This window comes from Cynocephalus volans, chromosome 6 (genome assembly GCF_027409185.1).
Source record: "Cynocephalus volans isolate mCynVol1 chromosome 6, mCynVol1.pri, whole genome shotgun sequence".
Classification (NCBI taxonomy): domain Eukaryota; kingdom Metazoa; phylum Chordata; class Mammalia; order Dermoptera; family Cynocephalidae; genus Cynocephalus; species Cynocephalus volans.
Window position 1 is genome coordinate 40,900,712 of NC_084465.1, and position 27,374 is coordinate 40,928,085.

Here is a 27,374-nt window from a genome sequence, read left to right on the forward strand (position 1 = left end):
ACTTCTGAGTTTATTTATGTATTGCATTTAACATTTTTAAGAAGTCTCGTATTTTCCAGAAATAATACCATTCCATATTGATTTGACACTACTTTTATTGAAAAAAAAATTCTCTTGCTTTTTACAACCAAGGTATGGAATTAGATATTTCTTCTTCATTCAGGAAGATACTAATTATTTGTTCATAAGGCTGTTTTGTTGTGTTCTATCAATTATAATTAAGAAATATTATGTACAGGGTAGTAAAAAAAATAAATTTGGGGTGAGTCAATATAGGAATACTCTAGCTCATTGAGACTAAACAAGTACAACAATTCTTAAAGAAACAAGCAAAATTCTATATATGAAAATACATGACTTTACATATTTAGAGATTTCTTAAGAACATGGGTAGGATCCATGCTAAATAGAAACATGAAATCGCTCTATTCAAAAATTCTTGAACGGACACTTCAGGATTACTATTCATTTCTAAGGCTAACTGGTTATGTGAATTGGGTCATGAAAGCAACTTTAATTGAATATTATAGCCCAAAGAGACATGTTACATTACAGTGGAAGAGAGAATACGTAAAAAAAAGAAAAAAGAAAAAGCCTTGGCATACTTATATGGTAACTTACAGATGGTGGAACAGTAACTTTTCCTTAAAATACGTATTGTATCAGTCTATAATCTCTATCCATTTATTTTCTGCATATCAGCACTCTCCCATCAAATTATTCCTAAAGTTCAAGAAAAGTGTAATGGTGCTACAGGCTTTATATATTTAAGGTAAACTCTAATGCCATCAAATTACAGAAAGTATAGGTTGTATATTCAATAAAATATAACGCAAGTGAAGAACACAAGTAGTAACAGAAAACCAACTAATTACATCTGTGTCTTAACATTAGTCATTTCTTGATTATCTGCACCAATGGAAGGGATTGGCTATTGAAAATCACAGATCATCGACAGGACTGGGTCCATGGCCTTGTGCTTAGTAGCTGAATTTCTCATTGACCAGTATAACTTACTGCAAATGTGTTGTGAGGATGCCCATCACCAGAAGAGTGGCCACAGACACATAATTTTGTTTCTGGAAGCAATTCCTAGATTAAACAAAGAGAATCAGGAGTTGGCTTTTTTTTTTTTTAATCTTAAGGATTATGCTAAAAATGAACATTATCACTTTTAAAAATTAATTTTGGGGATTATTACATTGGTAGGTAAACATAGATGAGACTACTCCATCTTTGTCTCACAGTAAATACTAGTATAGATATTAAAAATAGGAATTTGGCAGATGTGAAGCTGAATATTTGAACCATAAGGAATTAACCAATAACCAAAAAATCCACTAATTATCTACAACGATCCTGCCTTAAGAATCTCACTTTCCACTTCTAAGCTAAAATTACAGCCAATAGTGATAAATACACCTATAGATTTAAATGGCACTGTGATTTTAGAGTGTGCCATGCTATCGGTCCTTAAAATTTAATTATCTCTATTTAATTCTGAAAAATCTAACCTTTGACTTGTAGTCAATTGTAATCAATACAAATGAACATAAATCTCGCCTTGCCACGAAATGTGAGAACAATCACAATAATCTCTTTAAATAAGCTGCCTTGGCTATGCATTACCATACCACAATTATTGCCATTAAAATATATCTAAGACTATGGAGCCAAGCTCCATAATATCTGTTAAAACCTGTTGAATTGTACCATTTGCAAGAAAACTACTCTATATACTCAAATGTATAGTTTGCATTTTTATCTGTAAAAGCAAAGTGATTATTTATTGATAAATGACATGGAATGTCATTTTTTACCTAAGTAGCATTAGACATTTCAAAGATTTTGTCTGAAGGGCAAAAGGATTACATTGCATTTGAATAGACCATGTGACAACACATCTTTAGACTTCATGTATGATATAAAAGGATGATCCCCATTCATAAGATACACAAGGGAAATTATAACTACACCAGAAAAGAAGAAAAGCAAGGAGGGACGTGGTAAGGGTGTCAGGGAGTATTTGTAGTGGTTTGATGCATGTAAATATTACATCTTATAAATAATTCTTTTCAAATACATCTCTGAAGTTCAGGGGCTCTGTTTAAGAAACGGATTGTATATGCTTTACACGACTATATGCCGTTTTCTTCAAGATAAGAGCAACATTAATTCAAACAGAAAAGTGGCTTCCAAAATATCCTTTTCCTTCTGTTTCTTATGAAGAAGTATGTCACCTGATGCTGGCAGATGAGGACTGGCAGGGAGCAGGGGAGGGAATGTTCAAGTTATATTTTACTGTCAGAATCCAACAAACACGTTTTCATCTAAATTATTTTGTCAACAGCCTTGTAGTACCCTTGCTAACCTTATTTGGCACCAGTGCATAATTAGATACACAGGGGTGTGACTCCAATTGAAGGTGTTGGCATTGTAGCACTCTGTGAAAATATTAACTATGAGGTTAACTCCAATTTTCTCTTCTTTAATTAAATGCACATGGTACTAATGAGGTAACCTACTGTTCCTTGATAGCACTAATTAGCTAAGAGGAGAGTACACTCTCACACTGCAATTTAAACCTAAAAATAAGGTTGAAATATGCTAATTGCAGGCAATTTAAAACAGTACAAGTTGAAGAACTAGTCATAATAAGAGAAACTGACTGCTTTACAGCTAGGCAGCTGTAACTTTGGTTAAAATCAAAACAAGCCACATGATTTTCGGGCTGCCATTTAACAAGGTCATAAGCATCCTTAAAAAATGAAATGCTACTCCATACTATAACAATGAACCAGCCTAACAAAAAAGCCATCAAATAGACTCATGTACATATAACCAAGAATAAGTGAGTGTCACAAGAACTCCAAAACTGCCATGATACTATTTGTATTTAATACTGAAAATTAAACCCTTTAAACAAGCAGTATCATCGTAAAATCCTTCAAGACCACCCAAACCAAATAAAATACTATAATTTGTGTCTCTGATATTAACTCAACATTTTGGGACGCTGAAGTTTTCCATCCCAGTCAGGTCAGAAGAGAAGATACAGAAAGGAGTAAGTCTAAGCCCTTGCGGAATACATGAACAGGAATTTTTGAGACAATGTACAAGTACCGTGATAATATACAAAATATACAAAAGATTCTGTAATTAAAATGGCATAATTACCATTTATGGGAGACAGATGCCAAAATATCAGAAGGATTTCATTATGAGAAGGAAGTTCTCACTATGAAACAGAGTAAGGCTAAGCCTGTGAACCAAACTGACTCCATTTTCCCGGCAGAGGACACTTTGTTACTTTTCCACTCCTCAGTCATGAGACCCCTCAGGGCAAATGGTTACCCCATAGGATACCCTGACAAAATATACAGAGATAAGAGAGGAAAAAGATATTTACTGAGTTGCAAAACCCCTCCCCAAGGCTTGTTTACTATAACAGTAAAACTTACAGATTAACCTTAAGACCCCTTTAGGAATTCCCACCTGTGCCCAAAGCATCAAGGTGACTGCTACAATGACCATCTCTTGGGGTGACAACGATGAACACCACTGCTTACTGAGCATGCGCCCATGATGCAATCAGGAAGAACAGAACGGACCACCTCCAGTGATTTTGAATAACATGTTTGAATAACAAACATGTGAGTAACCTTGACATAAAGCAAGATTCTGAAGGACCTTCTGAATCATTAAAAAAGATATAATGTTATAGTTTGATTGATACATAGTATATTTTCATTATTTTTTGATTCTCTAAAATCCCTGACATGGCTTATTTTTATTAACCAGAAAGTCTTATTAACCAAAACACTCATGGCAGATCATTCAGGTTACCATAGAGAGAAATAAAGCACATTAAAATGATACTATTATTGATCTGTCCTTGGGGATGAGAGACTTAAAAATGCCCCACACGGAGGGCTCATACTGACCTTTCCCTTCTTCTGTCACTTTGCATACAAATTATAAAATATAACAGTTAAACAGTCAAGAGTTGAGTAAGCAATAAGAATAAAGTTAAAAGGCAAAATTTTGTGAAAAGAGGAGGTCGACTTACTGTTGAATTTACTGAAGAACAATAACTTAGAAGAAAAGCAAAGCATTCAAAAGGCAACGGCTTTTAAGTAACTCCCAATTAATAATTCCTGGAGTTAAAAGTATGTGAGAATAAACTTTGCACTACCATTAGCCTGTCATTGTATCTTGCCAACAGGCTTGGATGAAGAAATTGTGCTTTGAAAACCCACCCAGTTTCTTCTCACGGCTGCTCTAAAGCTTTGTACAACAGATAGAGACAGAATGTTGGCAAGAGATGCTAATAAACGCCTGACCAACCATGCTTTAACAGACCCATGAAGTTGCAGGTTTGAACCAGAGTAGCAAGATGAATGAAATCAGACAGTCACTTAGAAATGGGTCTCCTGGAGGGAACCTGACATATTCCAGCAAATCACAGGGAAACACAATATGAATGGATCTTTTAAGTGTTTGCATCTGTTTCAAATAAGCACCAAAGAACCTTTTAACAGTGAAAAGACCAGGACAATGGCTTTCACTGGAATGGGCTTTCAACATTAACTTCAGAGGAATCTATTCTTCAGTTAAATATGGATCACTGTAATTTTCTGTTAAAACAATAAAGAGTAAGTCATTTAGTGTTGAAAATAAGAATACTGGCTCTGGAGACAGTCTGCAAGGGCTCAGAGCCTGACTCAACACTTACAAGTAGTGTGACCTTGAGCAAGATACTTAGCTCTTCCCAGCCTCTGTTTCCAGAAAGAAGGTAATAAGTAACACCATCACAGGGTTAATTAAATACAGTGAATTGTGAAGTACTTAAAACAGTGCTGGCACCCATATACTTAATATTTATTAGCTATGTACTTAATATTTATAAGCTATCATTATTGCTTCAGAACAGCATTCCGTTTTTTCTCTTCAAATTAAAAAAGTATTAAGTTCTACTATGTATAAAACACTATTACATACTATAAAGGATGCAAAAATTCCCAAGACATTGTATATGTATTCAAATAGTTGTCAATATATTGGTAGACTGTATGATATAAATCAAAGCTTCTTCCACATGAATAAAGACGTACTTTTCTCTTTTTAGAATCCTAGTGCAGCAAAGTAAGTTAGTATGGATGAGTTTGTATTCAGTGACTAGGTAAAATAACTTATAAGAAAGAGAATACTTTTTGCCAAGTTGACAAAGGTGTATTTTTCATTAAAAAAATAGATCAGAAAGATATATCGATCTTTCCTAACAAATAAAAATGTTTTAAATTATAATTTGTTTCTTGAGGTTGGCTGAAAGAGTGCTCAAATTTTTTCTTTAAAATGTTTAAACTTTAGTATCTTATAATATTCAGGGTAAAATAATATCTGAAGGGAACAGTGGTCTACATTTTAAAGGTACAAGAATTAAAGAAAAAGTGTTCAGCTTTTCAAGACATATGGACATTCTTCGCATGGTATAAAACAAATCAAACTTTAAAGCAATAACAAAATGAACAGTTGATTAGTATTTCTCTCACTTCAACAGTTTCGTTTGCTGGTTTGGTTGCCTGTTTCCAGGCCATTCATCATATCTGATGGAAATTGTCGCAGAGACAGTGTGGCCATTGGGTTGTACCAGGATGACACTTGTTGGCTTTTTAAATTCACACTACTTCATTCTTCCCCAACACATCTCTGAAAAACAGATTAAAAACAGCCTCACTCTGACAGACAGGTGAAGAAAAGAGAACTAATGTCTGGAAAACATCTGAGTGTTTCACAAGGCAAGTGGATCAGAGTAGTTGGTATATTGTTGGGAGTCAGTCAACAAGAAGCAGGAAACAGGTACCCCAGAGGACCAAATCAACCTAAGCACCAAGAATTTTCATTCTTCATTCTAAAGAAGTAATTAGCCTTACTTCCTTCTGTGGCACAGACTCCAAACCCCATACAATATTGAGGAGAACATAGTGCAACCATTAAGAATCATTTTGCAGAGGGAAATAAAGTCCAGGAAGTTGAAATTATTTGTAAAAGGGCATGCTTCTATTTATTTACTTATTTGTTTGTTTATTTATTTATTTTAAGGCCACTGTGCACCATGTATGTACAATATATGCTACTGTACAGGTTCTCAAACTTCAGTGTATAAAAGAATCTCTGCAGAAGCTTGTTATGATTGCAGAGCCAAGGCTTCATTCCTACAGATTGAGATTCAGAAGATCTGGGGTAGGGTCCATGGGTATGCATTTTAAAAAGCATCTTGGTGATTGTGATTTTGAGGGTCTATGAGAAATGTTGTGCCCTGCTCAGGTTATTTGCCTGATAGGTAATTTTTCATTCTTTTAGTCTATTATTGAGTCAGACATCACTTTTTCAGTACCTAGTATGTGCTATAAACTATATTAGCCGTGTGGATATATAAGTGAATGAAAATTTGTTTCTGCTTCCAGAGGAGATTGGGGAAAACAGCCTTGTAAAGTGGGGTGAAACAAAGTAAATGCCATGATATTTTCTTTGTATTCTGAACCCCTCTGGCAATCTGGGATAGGCTTCTCAGAAAAAATAAAATTACTTACATAAAATAAAATACAAGGAATTAGAAAGAAAATCATTTATATTGAGATCCAATTTTCAAAATATTTAAAAAGCTATATTTGTGAAAAATTAATGTGCACTTCCTTATTAATGCATTAAAAAATAAGATATAGTGGCAGGCTATAATTTTGAGGTAGTAATAAATGTAAATAATATTTCTGGACATTTTTTCCAATAATGATGAGACATGAAAATATGTGTAATTTATATTGGTGACAAAATCATAGGCACTGCTAATACTACTGTGATTTGTTGCCTACATTCATAATAGAATAAAATACTGAGTTTCAATTAGAAGTGAAAATGAGAATACTTTTTTCCAAATTCATTGATTTCCTGAATTCTTTCCATGAATCCTACCCAGGCTAAAAGCCCCAGCATTAGAGAGAAGTTTATTGCCGAAGAAGTAAAAAGTACAGTTTGACCTTACTGAAAGCAGGCATTTTCTAGCCGACTCCCAAAGAATGAATAGGAATTTCCTACTTGGAAAAAAAAAAGCAAGAAAGAAGAAAGGCAAACTCCAAAGGGTTTAAGGATTGTGCCTAAGAAATGTGATAATTTTAGTAAGGCAGGGGTATGGTATTGATAGGGACAGCCGATAAGAGACAAGGCTGGAAAGACTTGAACAGTTCTATATATATGACAAAGAAAGTTTCTATTATGTCCTGATGTAAAGAGGATTAGTAGACTTTTTTTTTTTTTTCTTAAGGAGACAAGCAGAAAACATGCGAGAGTGAGTGGGTTTAGAATGGAATTGACTGGCAGCCTAAGATGTCTGAAGGTTTACCAGACATTTACTTATGGCATGGGCCAAAGCAGTAGCAGTGAAATGAGAAATGGATACCCAGTTTGAGGAGGGGCTAATTTTAGAGGATGTGAAGACCACCAGAGTGACTGAGAGAGAGAGTGAAGGGTAAGGGATGTTGGGAGTAGGCTGTGCTATCACTAGCAAGATAAGATGATAGGAAGAAAATTTTTAAGGAATGAAAGAGAATTTGCTTCATTAAATTTGAAGTGACTGCAGAGCATCTAGGTAGATGTTTCTAGCAGATCTTTGGGTATTCAAGCCTTAAGTACAGGAGGTAAAAAGTAAGATATAGTGACCTGAGAATCACCACCTTCTGTGGCAGCAGCGCCATAGGGAGTGGATACATTTTGTCAGAGACACCATGTAAACTAGTAGTTCTTTGCCTGCAGTGGCTCACCTGGGGAGCTCTGTATATACACTGATGCTGGCCTCCACCTCCTGGAGCTTCTGATTTAATTGTGCTGGGGTAGAGATAGAGCTTTTTTTTTTTTTTTCTTTTAAATAAGCACCTCAGGTAACAATAATGTGCAGCCAGAATTTAGCAACACTGATATAGTAGATGAACCAAGAAGCTATGGACGGAAGATGAAGCAAAGCCAACAAAAGTCAGAGAAGAGGAATGGCCAAAGATGTGCTGTCAGTCAAATGTTTTGACAGAGTCTAATCCGATGAGAATTGAATACAACTGTGTGAGGTGGTCAGTGTTATTAAGTAGAACTATTCCAGAAGGTCAGTAAGGACAGAAATCAAACTAATATGTTGAAGAAGAAATGGAAGTTGAAGTGTAAACAATTCTTTCCAAAAGTTTCATGATGAAGGACAGGAGAGGGTTAGGAAGATTGCCTGATATAAAACTAATATAGACATATGATTTTGTTTCATTGGTGTTTCTGTTTTTAAAGATAGGAAGGGAAGACAGAAAAATAGGAGACTTTGAAGATACAGGAGTGTAAATGTACAGCTGACAGGACAAGGTCGTGGAAGAGGTGGGCAGGGGTAGCTACTATGTACGGGAAGAGAAATTGGCCTTGGAGAGAAGATCTTACTGTGATACAAAAGAGCGTAATTAGAGATGTCAATATAAGTTTGCTTTAGGAGTAGAGATGAGAGAGGCAGAAAAAGTTCTTGCCTGGTGGTCTCTAAATTTTCTCTGAAGTAGAAGGCAAAGTCACTGAGGAAAAAGTGAACAGGTGTGAGGCAGGGGCTTTATGGATACAATGAAGGCTGGAAACTGTGTAGAGAGAGAAGTAGAGTAAGGTGTTGAGAGACCTGTGAAACAATTGCTAAACAGTAATGAAGGCTAAGCTGAGGTCAGACGCTCAATGCTGCCTGATGTTGTGATTTTCTATAGGAATATTCAGTAACTTGCTTGGGAGTAGGGGGAGGGTCGGAGAGGACGACACAGTATAGCGAGAGTGTCTCTGTCATCAGTAATGATGGGACACAGCTGGATCAGGGAGATGTCTAAGCGGGTGGAGGTGGTGGTGGGGTGTTTACGGGAATGACAAGAGAGACTAATGCTTATGCTCAGATGGGGAGTCCTTACGTCCACCAGATTTTAAAGAAAAGTCCAAGGTCATGGAGAATAGTGTTGAAGGAACTGATTTACAGAAGTTTATCATTTTTATGCGTGTTTCTTCATGAATCAGTGTAAAATTTTTTAAATGGAGTATATTTTCTTTTACCATGTATACATGTGCCAAATGGGTACCATTCATTGGCAACACAACACAACACGAAAATGCAAATTTACAAAGTTAGACTAGGGATTACTATTTCCTTAAGAGAGAAATCATTCCAATAAAAAATGTAGCTGACTGTATTTATTTAAATAGAAAGCAAACTTATTTAGAATCAGAAACATAATTTGCATAGATTGAGGTATAATTGCAAATTAGTGAATCTTCATGCACACATTTGTTACTTGGTGCTATTTCTCTCTACTTCTCTATTGTCTTGAATTTTCTTGGAGTTGAAAGAGTAAAATTCTTTGAGAAGAAAATTGTTGACAAAATCAGACTGCAGTCTAGTAGGAAACCAATTTGAAGTTACAATAGAGGAAACTTGTTGATTTTGCCTACCTGTGTCTATTCCCCTTTTTGGTAACAGCACCTGTGTTTTCCTTTGAGGACTACCCTCATTCTGCACCCCATTACATGCAAATTGGTGGGACTGACCCAAGGGTGGGTGGGTGACACAGTTAGGCCAATCAAACTCCCTCTCACAGGAACTTGATTCTCGAAGCATGTGACATCTGCATAATGAACAGTGGGAGTTCATCCAGTCCAATGGCTTGGACTCAAAGAGCCTGTCCTTCAGATCCTGCTCCACTCCTTTTCCATTTTGAGACCACGTTTTTGTTTAGCTTTTCCTTGTACTTGTGAGCAACTCGATATCCTTTCAGTACAGTCTACCTTTTTGTTTAAGTCATGTCTATTTCTATGACTTAAAATCAAAGATATAAACTAACAAGACTAATATATTTCAATCAATGACCACATTGCCAAAATTAGGATTAAACTTTAATAGATTTAAAACTAAGTTTTAGAGTGAAATTTAGGTTACAATTCATTTATATGGAACAGAACAAACATTAGGCTAAAAGTCATGATCTTGCCCTCATTTTTCATTGTTTGCAAACTAAAGTTAAGTAATCACAAATTGCTGTTATGCTTTCAGATTTATTAATACATTTTTCCCCTCCCTAAAATATCAGCTTGTATAATCAGACTTTATATTGTACAAATCACAACTCAATATGTGAAAATGGCAAAATAAAACATTATGTTAAATATAAAATATCAACATGGGCACAATTTATTAATGCACTGATTGATGGGCATTAGTATTTTTATTTTTATCATAATTAAAGATTATATATTCGTTCAGTTTTTCTTATTCACCAGATTCTAAGTAATAATAATTTAAAAAGAAATAGTTTTTTTTTTTTTTTAAGAAAGTCTAGGTAAACATTAATAAAGAAAGTTTACTGGTCCCAATGCAAATGCCATAGGTATTTGGAGGATCTGAGATTTTAAAGTAGTTCATATCAACCAATTAAATCCACTAACATTCCAAAAATAAGATTTTAAATTAATTTTAAAATAAGATATTTTTAAGATTTAAAAACTACGGAGGAATTAAAGATTAAAGAAAGTAACAGTGTCAAAGTCAGATTTTTCACCCTGTTTTTTTTAGTCAATCCCTTTCTTATTCACTTCAGAAAGCTGCTATAGTAACTGGCACTAATTGGCACCCTTGTTAGAAATCTCAGCAGAGGAGCCAATAATAGAAAAAATATGGAAACCTCTCACCCAGAAAGCCAGGCTGTCTCCACAGGTAGGGCTAAAATCAAGCATAGGGCAGATGACCCAGATGCTGTCTGTGAGGAGGCTAAGACCTACACCTGTTTCCTGAGTACGTATACAACTTGAATCTCCAGGGATGTTAATCAAGTATCTTTCATGTGCCTAAAGTCACTGAAAAACAAAAGATGCGCATAGCGCTCCTACAAGCAATGAAGTTATTATATTTTGAGAGAGAGTGAAGGCAGCGGTCAACAGACACTTCTGGCACGAGATATTCCTGCAGAGTCCTGGTGAACTATTGTCATTTTGATTACTTGTATGCATGTTTGTTTTGTTCAAGAGAATACTGTTTTTCTATTAATTGTATTTTCTTCTTTTTTTTTATTTTAGTGAAACAACTGATTATACATATCTGTGGGGTACAGCGTAGAATATAAATACCTGTGTGCAATATGTGATGCTCAATTCAGGATAATTAGAATGTTCAACATCACACAATGTAATCATTTTTTGTGGCCCTTTACCAATTTCTGGATGACCCTTCCTCCCCCTTCCCCACCTCTGGTGGCCTCAGTTCTGTTCTTTCCTTTTGAAAGTTCAATGAATTATTGTGATCATTGTAAGCCCTTTTGAGAAACAATAGGGAGATGAATTTCCCATGAACAGCGGGAGAGTGGAAAACAAAAATTTCAAACAGATGATAATTAACAGATACAACAGATTTTATGTATACATTGTCATCTCACTTCAACAGGACACTACGGAACACCACCCACTCAGTTAAGAATCAGGATACAAGGTCAAGTAGAAATCACTATCCCCAAGAGTGTTCAGGCAAATTGGGAAGACAAACTACATTCATGGGTATCCTAAGTGTTGTGACAGATGTGTGCACAGGGTGCTATGGAAGCATCAAGAAGGGGTACTTAGATGGCGGACAGGGGGTGAATAAGTCTTTTTCGAGTGGAAGATAATAAAGGACATTAGCATACAAATGGGGGTTGGAGGTGGGGAACGTTTAAAACCAAAGGAGCACTGTAGGAAGGGGAGGAGGTCTATGACCCCTGATGTGCTCAGGTAACTGTGGACAGTCCAGCAAGGTCAGAGAAAACAATTCTCAGGAAGAGAAGGTGGCAGGCATGAGGACAAAGAGAAGCAGAAGCCAGATCATCAAGAGTCCCATGTAAAGCAAGGTGGCCTTTGTGCTCTTCACATTTCTCATTATTAAATGTGTACACCACCTGCCTTTAGTCTTGGAGGATGAATGAAGAGTCAAAGACATAAAAACATTTCTGAGGTATTTACCATCTTGTCAGTGGAATCCCGAAGAAGTAACTATGACCAATGTAGAATGACACAAGATACTCTTTTAAATCTTTATGATGGCATGAAATAACTGTTTCCAAGAACTCCTCCTCCGCTTTCATCCAGTCATTGCTTTCCTATGACTTTACATGTATTTTGTTCCTTAATATTCCTCCCCAAATTCCTTAAGTACACTAGTAAATCATAGTATATATAAAAGTCAGTTCAGGATCATAATTCTTCTTGGAAAATTCTGCTTTTGAGAACAGAAGAGTATTAAAATTTAACTTATCTGAATTGTATTGCCTTTAGAGATACAAAAAACACTTAAATTCTGTATTATCAATGCAAAAAGTAAACTAATTTCATATAGTAGTACATTTTCATTTCTAAGAAAGTTTTGTGGTAAACTAAATAAGAAAATTTGGAAAACAGATGATCTGAGTTTAATTTTATAATGTAGCACTAAGGAAGTAAATTGAACTTTTTAAAATTTGGGGTTCAGAATAAAGGAGCACTTTGTACTAGATTTAACTAGATATTGCCCCTTTCTTTGCTATTTGGGGCATTCACAGTATAATTTCACAGATGATATATTTTTCTTAATGTGATTTTCAGTCTACCTCTAATAGAAAATGACTGGTTAGGATTAAGAGACATAGTACAGATGTTAAACTACATTTACATGCAATTATTTCTAAAACAAATACCAGGGCATAGAATCTATTGAAATGGGTTTCAGGATCGCGGGCATAACATATTACACTAACTCCCAATTTCTAAATCTACATTATAAGTATTTCAAACCAAGGCACCTAATACAGAATAAAACTTTAGATTTTTCACCTACATTCATTGCGCAAGAAGATACAGACATAAGGTTTGAGCCCAAAGATTTAGGGCAGGGACTTAATATTTTTCAAAACAAAAGTACTTCTTGATTAAGACAAAAATTACATTTTACATATTAATTCAAGTGTTGAGAAAAATAAAATTACTACACAATGATACAAGTGAAAATAATTTAATATGTAGAATAAAACAGCACAGAAACAGATTGGATGTATCATATAGCATTCAACCTGTTTTAGAATTTTTTCCTCAAAAAGTAATAAAAAGTATCTATAAAGTTATTAATATTTTTCTTAGTGTAAATCTCACTGTAGCTGACAGTCTTATTATAGAGATATACTTCTAAGCATCAACTATAAGTAAAAAACTCTATTCAAAGTATCTCTGAAGTGCATTTGTCACCAACTTAATCAGAAATATCAAAAGTAGTAATCGGTAGGAATAAAATGAAGCATTATTGCTTTGCTTATATAGGGCATGGTGCTTTCTTAGAGGCACTAACCCTGGCTATCCTTGGAGTTTGTGAACTAGGAAAGGCACTTAATTACCTTTTAGTGATTTTTTTAATGGGAATGTATTTTTTTCAATGCTTTTTACTGTATTATTATTTTTAAAATTTAATTTGATTCAATTTTACTTCTCAAAATACATTGTACTTGATTTTCATATTTTAAAATTAGGATTCGATTCAATGAATAAAGCATGAAGATCCACTGCTATATCTATTGTATATCAAAACAAAACATTTATCATACTACTAATTTTTCCAAATTTGGAAAGTATCAGCGTCTCTTTTACTGCATGCTTTACTCCTCAGGAGGGAGCAATTCAGATCATGGTCACCCCTAGGAACATATGAGGGGACTGAAGGGTATGGCAGTTCCTCTTCTGATCCCTGCAGGGGAAGCAGCAGCAGCCCTTGGATCAGCTACTTTTTGTCCGCTGTTGATCTCAGTGGCAGCTCCTTTTTTTTTTTGCCAATAATGACAAATGATAGACTCTTTAATGAGGAACAGAGATGCAAGTTGCACATACAGAAGCTTATCTTGCTGGCATCTCTGATTATGATTTGGTCCCTATAAATTTCTTCCCTCTCCTGATTTTGATGTGAGGAAGAGAGGAAACCTGGAAGAAGAGGACCAATAATGTAAAAAATACACTCTTTCCAGCAGAACATCTCTTAACCATTTGACGTGAAAACTCCTATGGTGCCAAGGAAAACTCTGAGATGTCCATCACTACCGTTCATTTTTTCTTTCAGATCAAAAGATTATTCCACACACTGCTGGGTAAATATCTAACTTCATTACCAACTCACATTGACATCGCAACAGTGCTTCCCAACAGGTGGGGATGATGGGGTATAAGAGAAAAGGGAATAAAGGCAGTCAGAGTCATTCCAGCAGAATCTTCTTTTTTTTTTTTTTTTTTTTCCCCAGCAGAATCTTCTAATGTTAAACTAAACCCCCTCTGTGCAGAGTCCATGCATCCCTCATCCCCTCCCTTGAGAACAACTGCTCTATCTTACTCACAAATCAATAAACTTGGATTCCATACAATAAAGAAATTCAAGAAAAGGCAGTATTTACATTTAATACCTTGCTATCCCTTTTATTTTAATCTCATTTTCCAAAAATGAAAACTTTGAGATATTTTAAACAGCAATTAAGAGGCTGTATATTAGCAGTGATAAAAGGGTAAAAGGCACATGATTTGGAATCTGACTTGAATTCACATCCAGCTGAAATTACCAGCCACATGACCTTAGAAAATGTAATTTAACTCTTTAAGCCCCAGGTGCCTATTCTGTGAAATGAGAAAGCATACATGAACACATTACCACAGATACAAAGTAAGCACTGAATACATGCTAATGAATCAAAATAAAATCATAAATGCTTCAGAATCTTTGTTTCCTTAGAGGGAAAAAAAGATTACAAAAAAAGATCACTGTCTGACTCCTCAATCCCCCTTTTCACTTGCCTTAGTCACCCACTTCCATATAATGGCCCACAATGCTTGTCACTAAAGGGCCTAGAAGACCAGATAGGGACTAAGAGAGAGCCCTTTTTGGAGCAGAGGTGTCTGAACCATGACACTGGGAAAGTACAAAATCATCACACAGATATACACGGATGAGCTAGTACTAAAAGGCTGTTCTAAATTCACAAAACATGTTTGAAACACCAAAATTAGTATTTAAACATTTTAAATATTAAAATACAAGTAAAAGTAACTAGATTCCACGAGGTAAAATTATTATTAAAATAAATGTAAATTCAATTTCCCCAAAGAATATATTTCTTGAGAGTTTAGATCCATAAAGACGGAAAGCTGATTTCTGAATTCAAAAAGATGTAAGGAGATCAAAAGCTATCATAGTAATCACTGCAGACCACAAAAAAGAAAATAGTAGTCCAATGCTAGAATCAAATCAAATTTGACAAAACCATCATGACTATATATGTACTAAAAATAATATAGAATTGTCATTTTTTTATATGAAAGAAGTTACTGGTAAAGAAAATGTCAAATTTTAGAATTGTGCACTATTAGAAATTACTCATTTCTAAGCCAGGGCCAAGTTTCATTACCCAATAGCTGCTCTCAAGAATGAAGCTCATTTACATGTAAAATAGGAGTCTACTCTTTAAAAGCACAATGGTAAACACACCAATTTGACAATTACATTAATATGAGTATTTGCATAATCTGCCTTCCACACCTGTTCTTAATTTGAAGCAGCTGCAGGACAAATCACATCACACTAATCTCAGTGGCTATGTGGATGTTCCAAACAGGAATGCACGCATCCAATATTTTGAAAATATTTTATTTTTTGAACTTTTCCTGTCTTTAAGAAAGTGGTGAGAGCTTTGTAGAAGCCATATCTAATATTTATTTGGCTAATATTAATTAGGAATAAGTACAATACCAAATAATGCTATCCCTTATACTTTTGGCATCCTTTGTTACTGACATACAATGGTACTAATTTTTTAGAGTTTTTTTTTTCTTTAAATAACACATATATTACTTGTACGAAAAAATTAAAAACCATAAAAATATATCTGCTAAACTTCAATAAGAAATGTAATCAGAGAATCGATAATAAATACATTAATGGGAAATAAAGCAAAATTCTACAGACTATCTGGAAATGCGTTTGTAGCATAGATAATTGTGGAATCTTTTGGATATTTCTCTTTCCAAAACTGGACTCCATTTATGTTCTAACAAACATATTTCAAAATTTAACAAGCAGAAGTTTACTTTCATCTTTTAAAGGATCTAGCTTGTTTTGGTGTGTATTCAACTCAAACACATACTCAGGAGCATTAAAAAGGAAGTCGGATTATCATTGTTGTATATTCTTCCAGTTCATGTATTTAAATCATTCAGTTAGACTCTAGCTGGTGCAACATAAGATACCCATTTAATCTGTCAACAAAACTGTCTCCCTTTAATCTTCCATTATGAATTGGAAATTAAGTTAGAGATTTCTAAAGATGTTATTTATTTCTTGAAAAATGAGTGAGAGCATGCACAATAATGAAATGGAGCAACAATCAAAGCCAATCTGTTTATTTACGTGCTGTTGACCTCTGAAGAAGTAAACATTAAATGGCTAAATTCTTAGTCCAGTATTTCATTCAGAATTTTATTTTTACAAGAGCTCACATAATATTAGAAACATAAAATACTAAACATATTAATTTAAGCTTACATTTTTAAATACATCTTCGTGTACATTACTTAGCAACTCTCACCATATAAGAGAAACTGAGGCTCAGGAGAGTTAAGTGACTTGCCGAAGTTCTCACAGCTTGTAACTATTCTGACCCCAGATCTGTATTCTTTCCCATAACTCACAGATGATGATTTATGAATACAAGTCATTATGATAATAAACAGGATCAAGGTTTTTTCCTTAAAAAAATTTTTTAAAAAAAAATTTCACAGTATCTAAAAACATTTCAATGCATGGCTTCAAATGTACTAGGAAAACACTGTTTCAAAAGTGACTATAAAAAAGAAGAGAACTATTTAGACAAACATATTGTAATTTCTTACTAAGAACCAAGACTGGTTACTCTAGGAGTATAAAAATAATTTTTAATACTATATAATTTAAGCAATAAAGCTAAGTTATAGTGATTGTGAGAAAAGCAATTTTCACAGTTCTGACCTCTATATAATTATATTTCTAAATATTCCTTATTTTATTTTTCTTCATTAAAAACCTTCCATATATAATTGAACACATAGAAAAGTACTCTAAACAGATAAGCTGTCATGTCATGGGGCATGTGGAACATAATGGAATGAAAACTGTATTTGTATGTAATGAATATGCACACTGTATAATATTCTAACAACAAATTCTGCTTTTTTCTCTGAATATCAGAATATTTTGACCTGAATAAATGAGTCATAAATTTCCAAATTTTAAAATAATCTTGTTTCTTTTTGTTTTGCTATTAAGGGAAAAACTAACTTATTATCAGAGTTAAAACTTTTGTCATGTAACACATAAAGAAGATTAATTTTTTGTAAATATAAGTTACTGAGAAGGTATAATCTTCTGCTAAAAATAAAGCATTAAAATAATAAATTTTTAAATCTAGAGACTGAGTCAAATCTTTCCTGTTGACAGAAAAAGAAAATGAGGCTACACAACTGAACTATCCTCCTGAAGGTTATACAGTCAGTAAGTGGTGAAGTCACACCTTGAACCCAATGCCTTTCCTGTAAAGCAGAGTCTGGCCTCTTACCTTTATTACAAAGCATAAACAGAACACCACCAGGTCATTTATAACATGTTCATGGTTTTCCATGGCCCTAAACTATACACTATAGATTAGTTTATGCTTAAAAGGTGCTACAGAATATAAAATTGCATTCATTTCTAGACTGGCATGATGATGCCACATGAATGCACACATAAATACGGCTGACATCAATGTGAAATGTATCACTGGGAGGTTGGAATTCAGGTGAATTTTAATTCTTCACACTTCTGTATTGCCTGAATTACTGCAAACACACATGGCTTTTGTAATCATTAAAATTAAGGCTATTTGCACATTGAAAAGAGACCTTAGAACAGTAGTTATAAACATTTTTCATAGAACATACTAACTCTTAAAAGCCTTTACTGATGTGAAAAGTATTGCGATTGTTTTCATATTAAAAACAGAGCACCTATTACTGTTGTTTTAGTCTCAGTGATAAAGAAAAAAATAAATGTCTACCACCCTTGGTTTGAGGATATTTCTCAATGTAAAAAAAAAAAAAATTGAAATACTTTTTTCACCTTTCAATCTGGGTAAACCCCTTTTGTGACATACTCTCACATTTTCCCTTTAATAATCTCTATCATATTATTTATCTTTAGACTTGTTTTCACACTTCAATATCCCTCTTAGGTTCTGGAACTCAGCCCTCTACACATTTTAAAGAACCAAAACCAAATCCTCAGGAGGCACAAAAATGAAGAACACCTTATTCTGCTCATCGATAAGTGACAGTAGATTCACTAAACAGAAAAGAGAAACCCAATTTATTCCATAGAGCACTCTAAAAAGCCCTGTCAAGCAGGTGTGTGTGTGTGTGTGTGTGTGTGTGTGTGTGTTTAACCTTACACTACGAATTTTGTTTAAAATGGCTTAGAAGAATGATTATTATCTTAAATTTTTATCCAGCCAGATTGTCAACTCCCTGAGGATAGAAACAACTTTGAATTCTCTGTGGTACCTGGTGTCTGCCTAGCAAAGTGTCTAACACAATGAGGACATTTAGTCGTGTTTCCCTGATGGACTGATTGAGGATGTAAATTCTAATGCATAGAAATACTGTACACCAGTTTTGCAAACTGTACTGCTGTTTTGTTTTTAGCTTGTGGTTTTTCCACTGGTGCATGGTAATCATTTGTTTCAAGTGAAATTCTATAGAGTAGGCTTTTCAATTTATTTCTATATTACTCCTGAACTCTCTTTCTATTAAATAAATATCTACTTGAATAGAACAGCAAGCAAAAAGATGGGAGCAAAAAGAAAATATATTAGCCCCCTCTGCTTTCGTCTAGCAGAGTGTTGGAAATTATTGAATGGGAATGCAAAGTAACATAACCGTATCAATCCCTCAAGTAATCATTTCCAATTTTATTCTTAAGAAATATTCCTCACTATCAATTAGCCCTGAACAGGTGTTTCTTTTAAACAAATTTGTATTGGCGTGACATTGAGAATTAATGCTATTTTGACTCTTTATTGGTGGAAAGACATCTCAGTAGGAGTAACCCATTTACCAGTGCTCCATCAGAAAGCTGAATATAAAGTACATTGCTTCCAACAAGTTCTGATGTCCTCAAAGAGTCTGAAATCACCAATCAGAAAGTACCCAAGAGTCCTACGCACCAAATGCATATATATTTCTGCATGTCACAGAAAGGAAAATGAGCTCTCCGTACAATATATTTCCCACTCCTCCCTGTTACTATCTAGCACCCAGTCCACTATACATCTGCCGGTATTAGGGTTTGAACTTTCCTGGCCTAATGAGATATAAAATGCCTTTTTGCAGGTGAATATTAAAAATAAAATTAAAATGATACTGTATACAGGAAGAGCTGATAAAAATAGGTAGACAAATTCTTAAAAATTAACAATTTTACTACAGAGAATAAAAATAATATGGTTATTTAGCCTACTTTGTTTTCTAAATCTATGATGTATTTCTCTAAAGAAAAGTTCAGTATACTATATTCTTCATTTGAAAGACAAAATCCAATTGCATAAGTTCCATAAACCACAAGATTAAAGAAGAAGATGGACTAAGTTAATTTTAATATCATTATAGATAATTACTGGAAAACATACAAGACCTGTTACAGGAGGTGAGATTATTACAAATCATTATGCATTTACTGTATCTCAGAGCCAAACCAATGACTAATTCTTATTCTCATGGTGCCCCGGAGGTAGTGATGACAAACATGCACAAGAATAATCCTGGTTTGGTTGTGCAAGGTCACATGTGGCATAGGAACCTCCCCTTCTTCCTCCCCCAGATGGGGCAGCTCTCAACCAGACAGCCAGCCTTTACAAAATGAGACACTTCTGCCCTTCCGATCCTTCTGCCTTCATCCAAACTGAGAATTCCCAAGGATATGATTCATTTATCTCAAATATATCCCGAAAAGGGTGATGGAAAAAAGACCTTATAATCAAACAAAACTAAAATTGACCCTGGGTCCTTGGGAAATTTACTGATACTTTCTGATTTGTCACAGGTAAAACAGGGACGGTGGCAAACAATTCTGGGGTTCATAAAATGATCAATCATGGGGGCAAAGTACAGCAGGAATTATGTATGTGTCAGTGGGGGCTGGAGGTGTGGGAGAGCAAGGTTTCCTTGGACCTTCTTCTAGGTGCCCCACAAAGTATCTATTTTTCTAGTGCAGCTGCTTCTAATACAGAATGCTGCAGGAAATATAATAAAACTATGGAACGCATCTTTTATTTTCACTGTATTTGGGAGGAATGTCAGGACTTTTTCAAGCTTTCCAGTGATATCAGAACCAAATATGTTAATATCCAAATAAAAAAAATGTTTTCCATGACTTTTTTCTACCGCCCTTCAAAAAACACTTGCTTCTTTACTTACAAAATATGCAAATGCTTCACTTTTCTAAACTATCCAGTGTTTCTTCCATCACCTAAATATGTTCCATCAAGCTGCCTCGCCAGCACTGCCAACCTTCAGTAATAACTTCCTGAAGGGGAAAAATCATCTTTGTTTAGTTTACTTTGCATTTTGGTTTACCCAGTACCGAGTATACACTGAGTCTTTAATATTAAAACTTAAAACCCTATAACCCACTGAACATTATTCACATCAAATAGTAAATAGATTTGTGCATTACTAGATTTTCCTAGAAGAAAAAACAACAAAAAGTCTTGTGACTAAAGTATCTCAAATCATAACATCTCTTTTCATGTATCCCTAGGGCCCAATGAGTTGGTAAAAACAGGTTTGATAAACTGTCAATGGCACACACTGCTAGTTGTCTGTCCCAAAATTCATCCTTCCCTTCTTCTCTACCAAAAGAATCCCAAATTGGTTCAGTGTGACAAAGTGCCTGACTAAACATGATCAGCTTCACAAACTCAGTTGAAGTGATGGGTATTCATGTGATACTCTTCAGGTCAGTGACACTTACACAGAAGCCACTGAGTGAGGCTTCTGGGAAAGCTTGTTATTAAAGGGGGGCAGATTCGCTGGCACACACTTATTTGTATTTTGCCTTTTCTCTTTTGCCTTCCCCTTCTTTCTTCCTGGAACATTGACAGGATGCCTGGAGGAGGGGCAGCCATCTTGTGACCACGAGGACAAAGCCTACACGGGGGCAGAGTGGAGGCTAAAAGGAAACTTGGTTCTCTGTGTCATCCTTGAGCAGCTGTAACAGTAAGCTCTGACCTGCTCTTCTATGGAGTTCCTGTTTCATGACGAAAGTAAATCTATACTCCTATGGAGCAGCTGATAAATTCCACAGTAAATTTAGATAATGTTTTAGTGAAAATATACAAAATTCACATGGCTAATGCAATAGATATAATTAATTCATAAAAGTTTCATACCTAAAAATCATGTAGAAAGTATAGTTTGTTTATATTTGAGAAATCCTCACATCTTATTTTTAATCCTATATATTTCCAATATCATTTTTTTAAAGCAGACTTCTTCCAGTTCTTACTGCTGTGGTTTGGAACAGCAAACATCATGTTGGAACAGAACCCCCAATATGGTGGTAGAAGGTGGAGACTTTAAGAGGTGATTGGATCGAGAGGGCTGTGCCCTTGTGAACGGATGGATCCTCTCACTGAGTAATGGGTTGATAGTTTAATGGGTTGCTATGGGCATGGTTCTGATGGCTTTACAAGAAGAGTGAGGGAGAGGTTGGCTCTCTCTAGCTCTGGCCATTCTCACCATGTGAAACCCTGGTCACCATGGGACTCTGCAGGGACTCCCTGCCAAGAAGAAGCCCTTATCAGGTGGACTCTCTGTACTTTGGACTTCCCAGCCTCCAAAACTGTAAGAAATATTTTCATTATCTTATAAACTATCCAGTTTCAGGTACTCTGTTATAAGGGATAGGTAATGGACTAATATACCTACTAAAAGTATGATTGATATTTACTGGGGTTAGAAGCATGGCTAATACAGAGCAATGAAGCAGTACATCTTGTTCAAAAGAAAACAGACTAAATAGGAGGTAAAGGGCTTATTGCAAGCAAAATATTCATGTGTGTATAAGATTTTAAACCAGAAGATCGAATCAGAGAAGAAAATATTTAGACAAAGATAAAAGTAGAAAGAATCAATTGTTATTGTTAAATAAGTATCTTACATGCTATCTAGCCAGGAAAAGGAATTATTAGAATTAGTATTTCATAAACAGACTGCCTAACTGAAACAAAGACAAAATATGTTAGTAATGTAAGAGGCGGCTGGGTAATGTGAACTATATCATGTTTCTAATGATACTCATGTCTGCTTATAAGTTTCTTTCTACAAAAAACAAACAAAAAGAAATAAGCTGATAAATATTATACTTGCAGACTTATTTTCAATTTGGCAAAAATTTATTGAGTATCTACCATGTGTCAAGCATTGCGTTGGGGGTGAGGTTATAAACCAGAGTAAAATGCAATCTGTTACCACTAAGGATTTAGGGTCTGAGACTGTGCTAGAGAAGTAGCCAAATAACTATAGTAAAATACAGTATAACCTATCTTTGTAACTAGTACATCTGGGATGATAAAATAAAAGTACAATACATGCCCTGGAAATAAATCTGAGTGACAAATTATTTCTTTCTGACGAGTTAGAGAAGATTCCAGAAAGTAAGGTCCTTGAAGTATGTGTAGGAGTTTGACAACTAGACAAGTGGGATGGGAATGACCTTATAAACTAATGGAGAAATAGGAACAAAGGCAAGTAGGTATCAAAGTTCATGGACCCCTGCAAAGTGCCTGGCAAATAAGAAACAACCTATAAATGCTTGTGAATGAATGAATTAATGAGTAAATAGCATGCTCAGAAAAGCAATAGAGGTTAAGTAATAGCTATAATGTGTCAGGTTTATTGCTACAATATATCAGGTGCAGTACTAGTCTATGAGAAGCCATTTATGCCATGCTGAGAGGTTGAAGAAATTAATTATTCACATTATTTTCACATTATTAAGGCAGAGGAATGTGACGCTATCAGATTAGAAGGCTGAAGACTATAGAATAGGATTAGGAAAAGCTGGTAAAAACATTGGACAAGGGTAGGGAAAAATTACAACTTTAGTATGAAACTTGTTAATTTGGGTTGTGATGCCCCACTACACAATTGAAAAAACACATCTGGAGCCAAGGAGTAAAGAGAGCCTTGATAGTGCTATGCACTAGCACTGGTTAATGAACTCCACATATTTATGCAAAACCTACTATGGACCAGACACTGGAAATGCAAAGATGAAATAAATATAGTCCCGTCCTCAAGGAACTTATAGTAATTATGATGCAGCATGATACATACAAGAATAGAAGTATGTGTAAGACATAGAAGTAATATATAGAAGGGAATAATTAATTCCACATAGTGTGTGTGTTGGTGGGTGTGGGGAGGGTGTCAGAGGAGACTTCACAGAGTCACTGACAACAGAAACTTACAAGCTGCACAGAAGTTTTCTAGATAGAAAGGTAGAGAAGGGCGTATTGAGAAGAAACATTGCAGGTAATCTACTGATTCCAATGGAGATTTACAATTAAGGAGTAAAATTTTACTCTTCGAATTAGAGAGCCTCTGTCTAGATTCAGTTCACAGCTAAAGGTCATTAATCACAATCTGGCTGTGGCTAAAAGTGTTTTGGGGTTACTGAAGATTTTAGGATACAGATATTATTTTTAAAAAATAAAAGATAAGAAAGAAATGAGTTTATTACTGATAATTTTACATGAGAAATCCTGATAGTAAAAATAAAATTCTGACAATACTGTTTAAAATGATCCTGGAAAGAATGATCAGAGAGAGCCATTTCAAGAAACCTGCTCGGGGCCCCTTTTAATTATTTCAGATTTAAGAAATATATAAACAAACAAAACAAAATTTTGGGCTGAACTTCAAACACTGTCAAATCTGGAAGGAGCCTGAGGTATCATTAGTTCAGCCTTTTCATTTATGGGTTGGAAAACTGAATTCCAGCGAGGGAAAATTACACAGTATATTAGTGGGAGAATTCAGGTCAGCAGTTTTTATCATGGGGAACCACTTTCCTCTTCCAGAAGAGGAGAATAGTTCAGGGTTCCTACACACCACTCCGTAGACCATCTGCACTGGAATCTCCTGGAGAGTTTTAAATACATCGATTTTCAAAGATCCCATCCCCCTGAATTTTTAACTCAGTAGTCTGGGGTGAATGTAAGACCTTCATTTTTAAAAGGTTTTCAAATAATTTCTTAGATTTGAAAACCATTATCCTCTAAAACCATGTAAGAGAGTGGTAGTAGTTATTGATTAAGGGAAATTAATTCTCCTAGAACAAACGAGAAACTTTAAATGACATACAAGCTTTCCAGAAACTCCAATTTTAACAATATTTAATAACTACTTAATATATTTTAAATGTCTATTATGTGCTTGGTTCTATGGGAAGAAGGTGAAAAGCAGAGAGATAATTTTGTTTTTTGTGGGGTTTTTGTTTGTTTTTACAGAGATATTCTATTAAAGAATTTACAGCAGTCTTTCTGTGAGACAACAGATTTTCCTCATGTCAGCACATCATAATGTTTAATGTGTTCCCTGGTTTGTCACTTGAAAACATGCAGTAGCACTAGCAGTAGAAGCTATCAAGGTGGCAGTTTTTACAGCAATTCAAATGTTAGCATTATAAGTGTAAGAATTTATACACTGTGCAAAGGAATTTTCTGTGTAATTTGTGTTATAAAAATGCTTAACTATTATGCACTACATTCTATGTCTACACTGATAAAACTATTAAAAACAGACATGATCAAATGACAAAAACTTTTTTAAAAACAACCCTCAAATATTTTCAGCCACAGCTGGATGTGATTCAAGACCTTTAGCTGTGAACTGAATCTAAACAGATTCTCTCTAATTCAAAGGTTAACACCCTAAACTCAGAATCTCTGGGCCAAACTAATCACAATTGATATGGTCATTGAAATGAAGTCTCCACTCATCTCTGGAGATTCTATGAGGTCTCTTCATACCCAAGACACTGACTTCCCCTATGCCCTTCAAAAACATGCCAGACAAATTTTATCCTAAGACAATATTCCAGGTAAATTATTGTTGCCAATGAAGATTTACAATTAAGAAGGAGCAAAATTTTAAGATATGGAGCCTCTCTCAATTCTTCAATAAAATGTCAACAGAGAAAGTAGGGGGTCCTTGTTTATTCTCTTTAGATTTTCCTCACAGATGATAGATTACTCTAGGAGAGTGGAGCCCTAATATTCACAGATATTGAAGATTCATCTGATTATTTGCATATGATCCCTAACTTCCTAGACATTACACCCGTGTAATTCTTCAAGCCATGAAACAAGCATGCAGAGAGACTGGTCTGGCCTTTAGATTGCTGTCTTCTCACACACGAAAACTAATTCCTCCACTCTTGTGAATGTCCTACCTGTCCTCATTGATGTAGGAAAACTTGTGATGTGAAAAAAAAAATTGTTTCTTTTTGAAAATGTGAGATTAAACACTAGGTAGATTTTATTGAAAAGTTGTTAACTTGTATTACACTTTGCACAAGATAATTGTAGTTTGATTCAGAATAAGGACAGTATTTGGAAGGAAGTCTACACAAACCTCTTCATATTTTTGAAATGGGAATTTCTTGAATTTGAGGCTCATGAGGATCTCATGATACAAACCTTGCGAATGTCAAGGGTCTACTATAATTAGTCCTTATGAGTGGTTTCTTCCTCATCTAATCAGAGAACATAATATTCATTTAAAAATATCCACTCTGCTATAGCAATTTATTAGCATTTATTAAGTGCCTTTGGGAAAAGTAACTTAGTACCTAACAATAATTTAACTTAAAATCATATTAGATTCTTATAATGAGCTTATATGATTTTCATATTAAGATAGGGTGACTTAAATATTTTTGAACGAACAATTCATTACACATTTGTTTGATCTTTTCAAATGCTGTGCTTCCAAATTCAGTGATACTAAAATAATCATAATCAGCACAATCTAAGATGTACTTAAAAGAACTGACCATTTAATATAACCATCACAAGAAATTCTAGTTTCAGCATACATTTTTAATGGGTTTTCTGGAAAATCTGACCAAAGGATTTAAGGAATGATGAAACCATTCTGATGATGACTTTTAAAAAGCCACCTTCTAAATGTCATCAGCAACAGATTTCTAGCACTAAATAAAAATGCTTCAGGATTCCAGGTCCTTCTTAAGCAACTAAGATATTCAAGAGTAGAGTTGCTTTCATACTAAAACTACAACTTAAAATAGCTTAAAGGAAACTATTCTTGGGGCAAGATAGGAATTAAATATTAGATACTAGATTGTAAGAAGTAATACAGTTTTATCATTTTGTTAGTAGAATGATATGCTGGAATATCTTTTAGGTTCAAGATAGTATTATACTTATGTATATTTAAAATTTCTCTTCTCGATATGGGACCAAAGGGACAGAAATAAAACAAAATGGGAAGGATTACATGGTAAAAAAGAGGACAGAATGCTAAAGGAGGAAAGCCTGTGGTAGAAAAGGTGAAGGTAGCAGAGAACTTTTATGAAAACCAAGTAGAAATGTAGAATGCAGATTGACAGAAAGATATAAATAGAATCCACAGAGGAAACACAAAGGATCTTAAATGTAAGTGAATTTCAAAATAATTTTATGTTTTGTCTTTAATCACATACTGACACTGTTCTTCACTTTGTCATTCAATTTAGCTTGTACAACACTTCCAAACATCTTAAGATAAAATTCATAGCCTAAGTCTTAAATCCTATAGAGAGCTCCCATAACAATATTAATGTTCTATTTCTTTTGTGCTCTCACTTTAGTTAAGGTAGAGAAGTCAAGGGACTATATACTTAAAATCCTAATGGATTACAGAAAGAAGCAAGTGCTTGGGTAGCTAAGAAAAGGGAAAATTTTATCTCCTATAAAGCAATTTTCTTCCATATTTAATTTCTAGGAACTCAGTATTATACTCATATATGCTATACACATTTTCTTATACAGCAATTTGCAAAGCAAAAGTACATTTATTCTTTATTTACTATTTAACATTCATGTTAAAGTATGATTTTTTTCCATTCATTATTGATCACTTTAGTATTGCAGATCCTAAAAGTAACTGGTAAATGATAAAAACTGAGGGAGATTAAAAATCCAATGTTGCAATTCAGTTGAACAGTGCTA

At 34.5% G+C, this 27,374-nt stretch overlaps 1 protein-coding gene across 1 annotated transcript in view; it reads right to left on the minus strand.

The window, feature by feature from the left end:
• Nucleotides 1-27,374, minus strand: part of FOXP2 (forkhead box P2) — a 256,065-nt gene that overhangs the window by 110,893 nt on the left and 117,798 nt on the right. Inside the window, exon 4 of the mRNA XM_063100811.1 lies at nucleotides 1,018-1,092. Within this exon, the coding sequence (XP_062956881.1) occupies nucleotides 1,018-1,092 (75 nt within the window). The remainder of the gene's footprint in view (nucleotides 1-1,017; nucleotides 1,093-27,374) is intronic.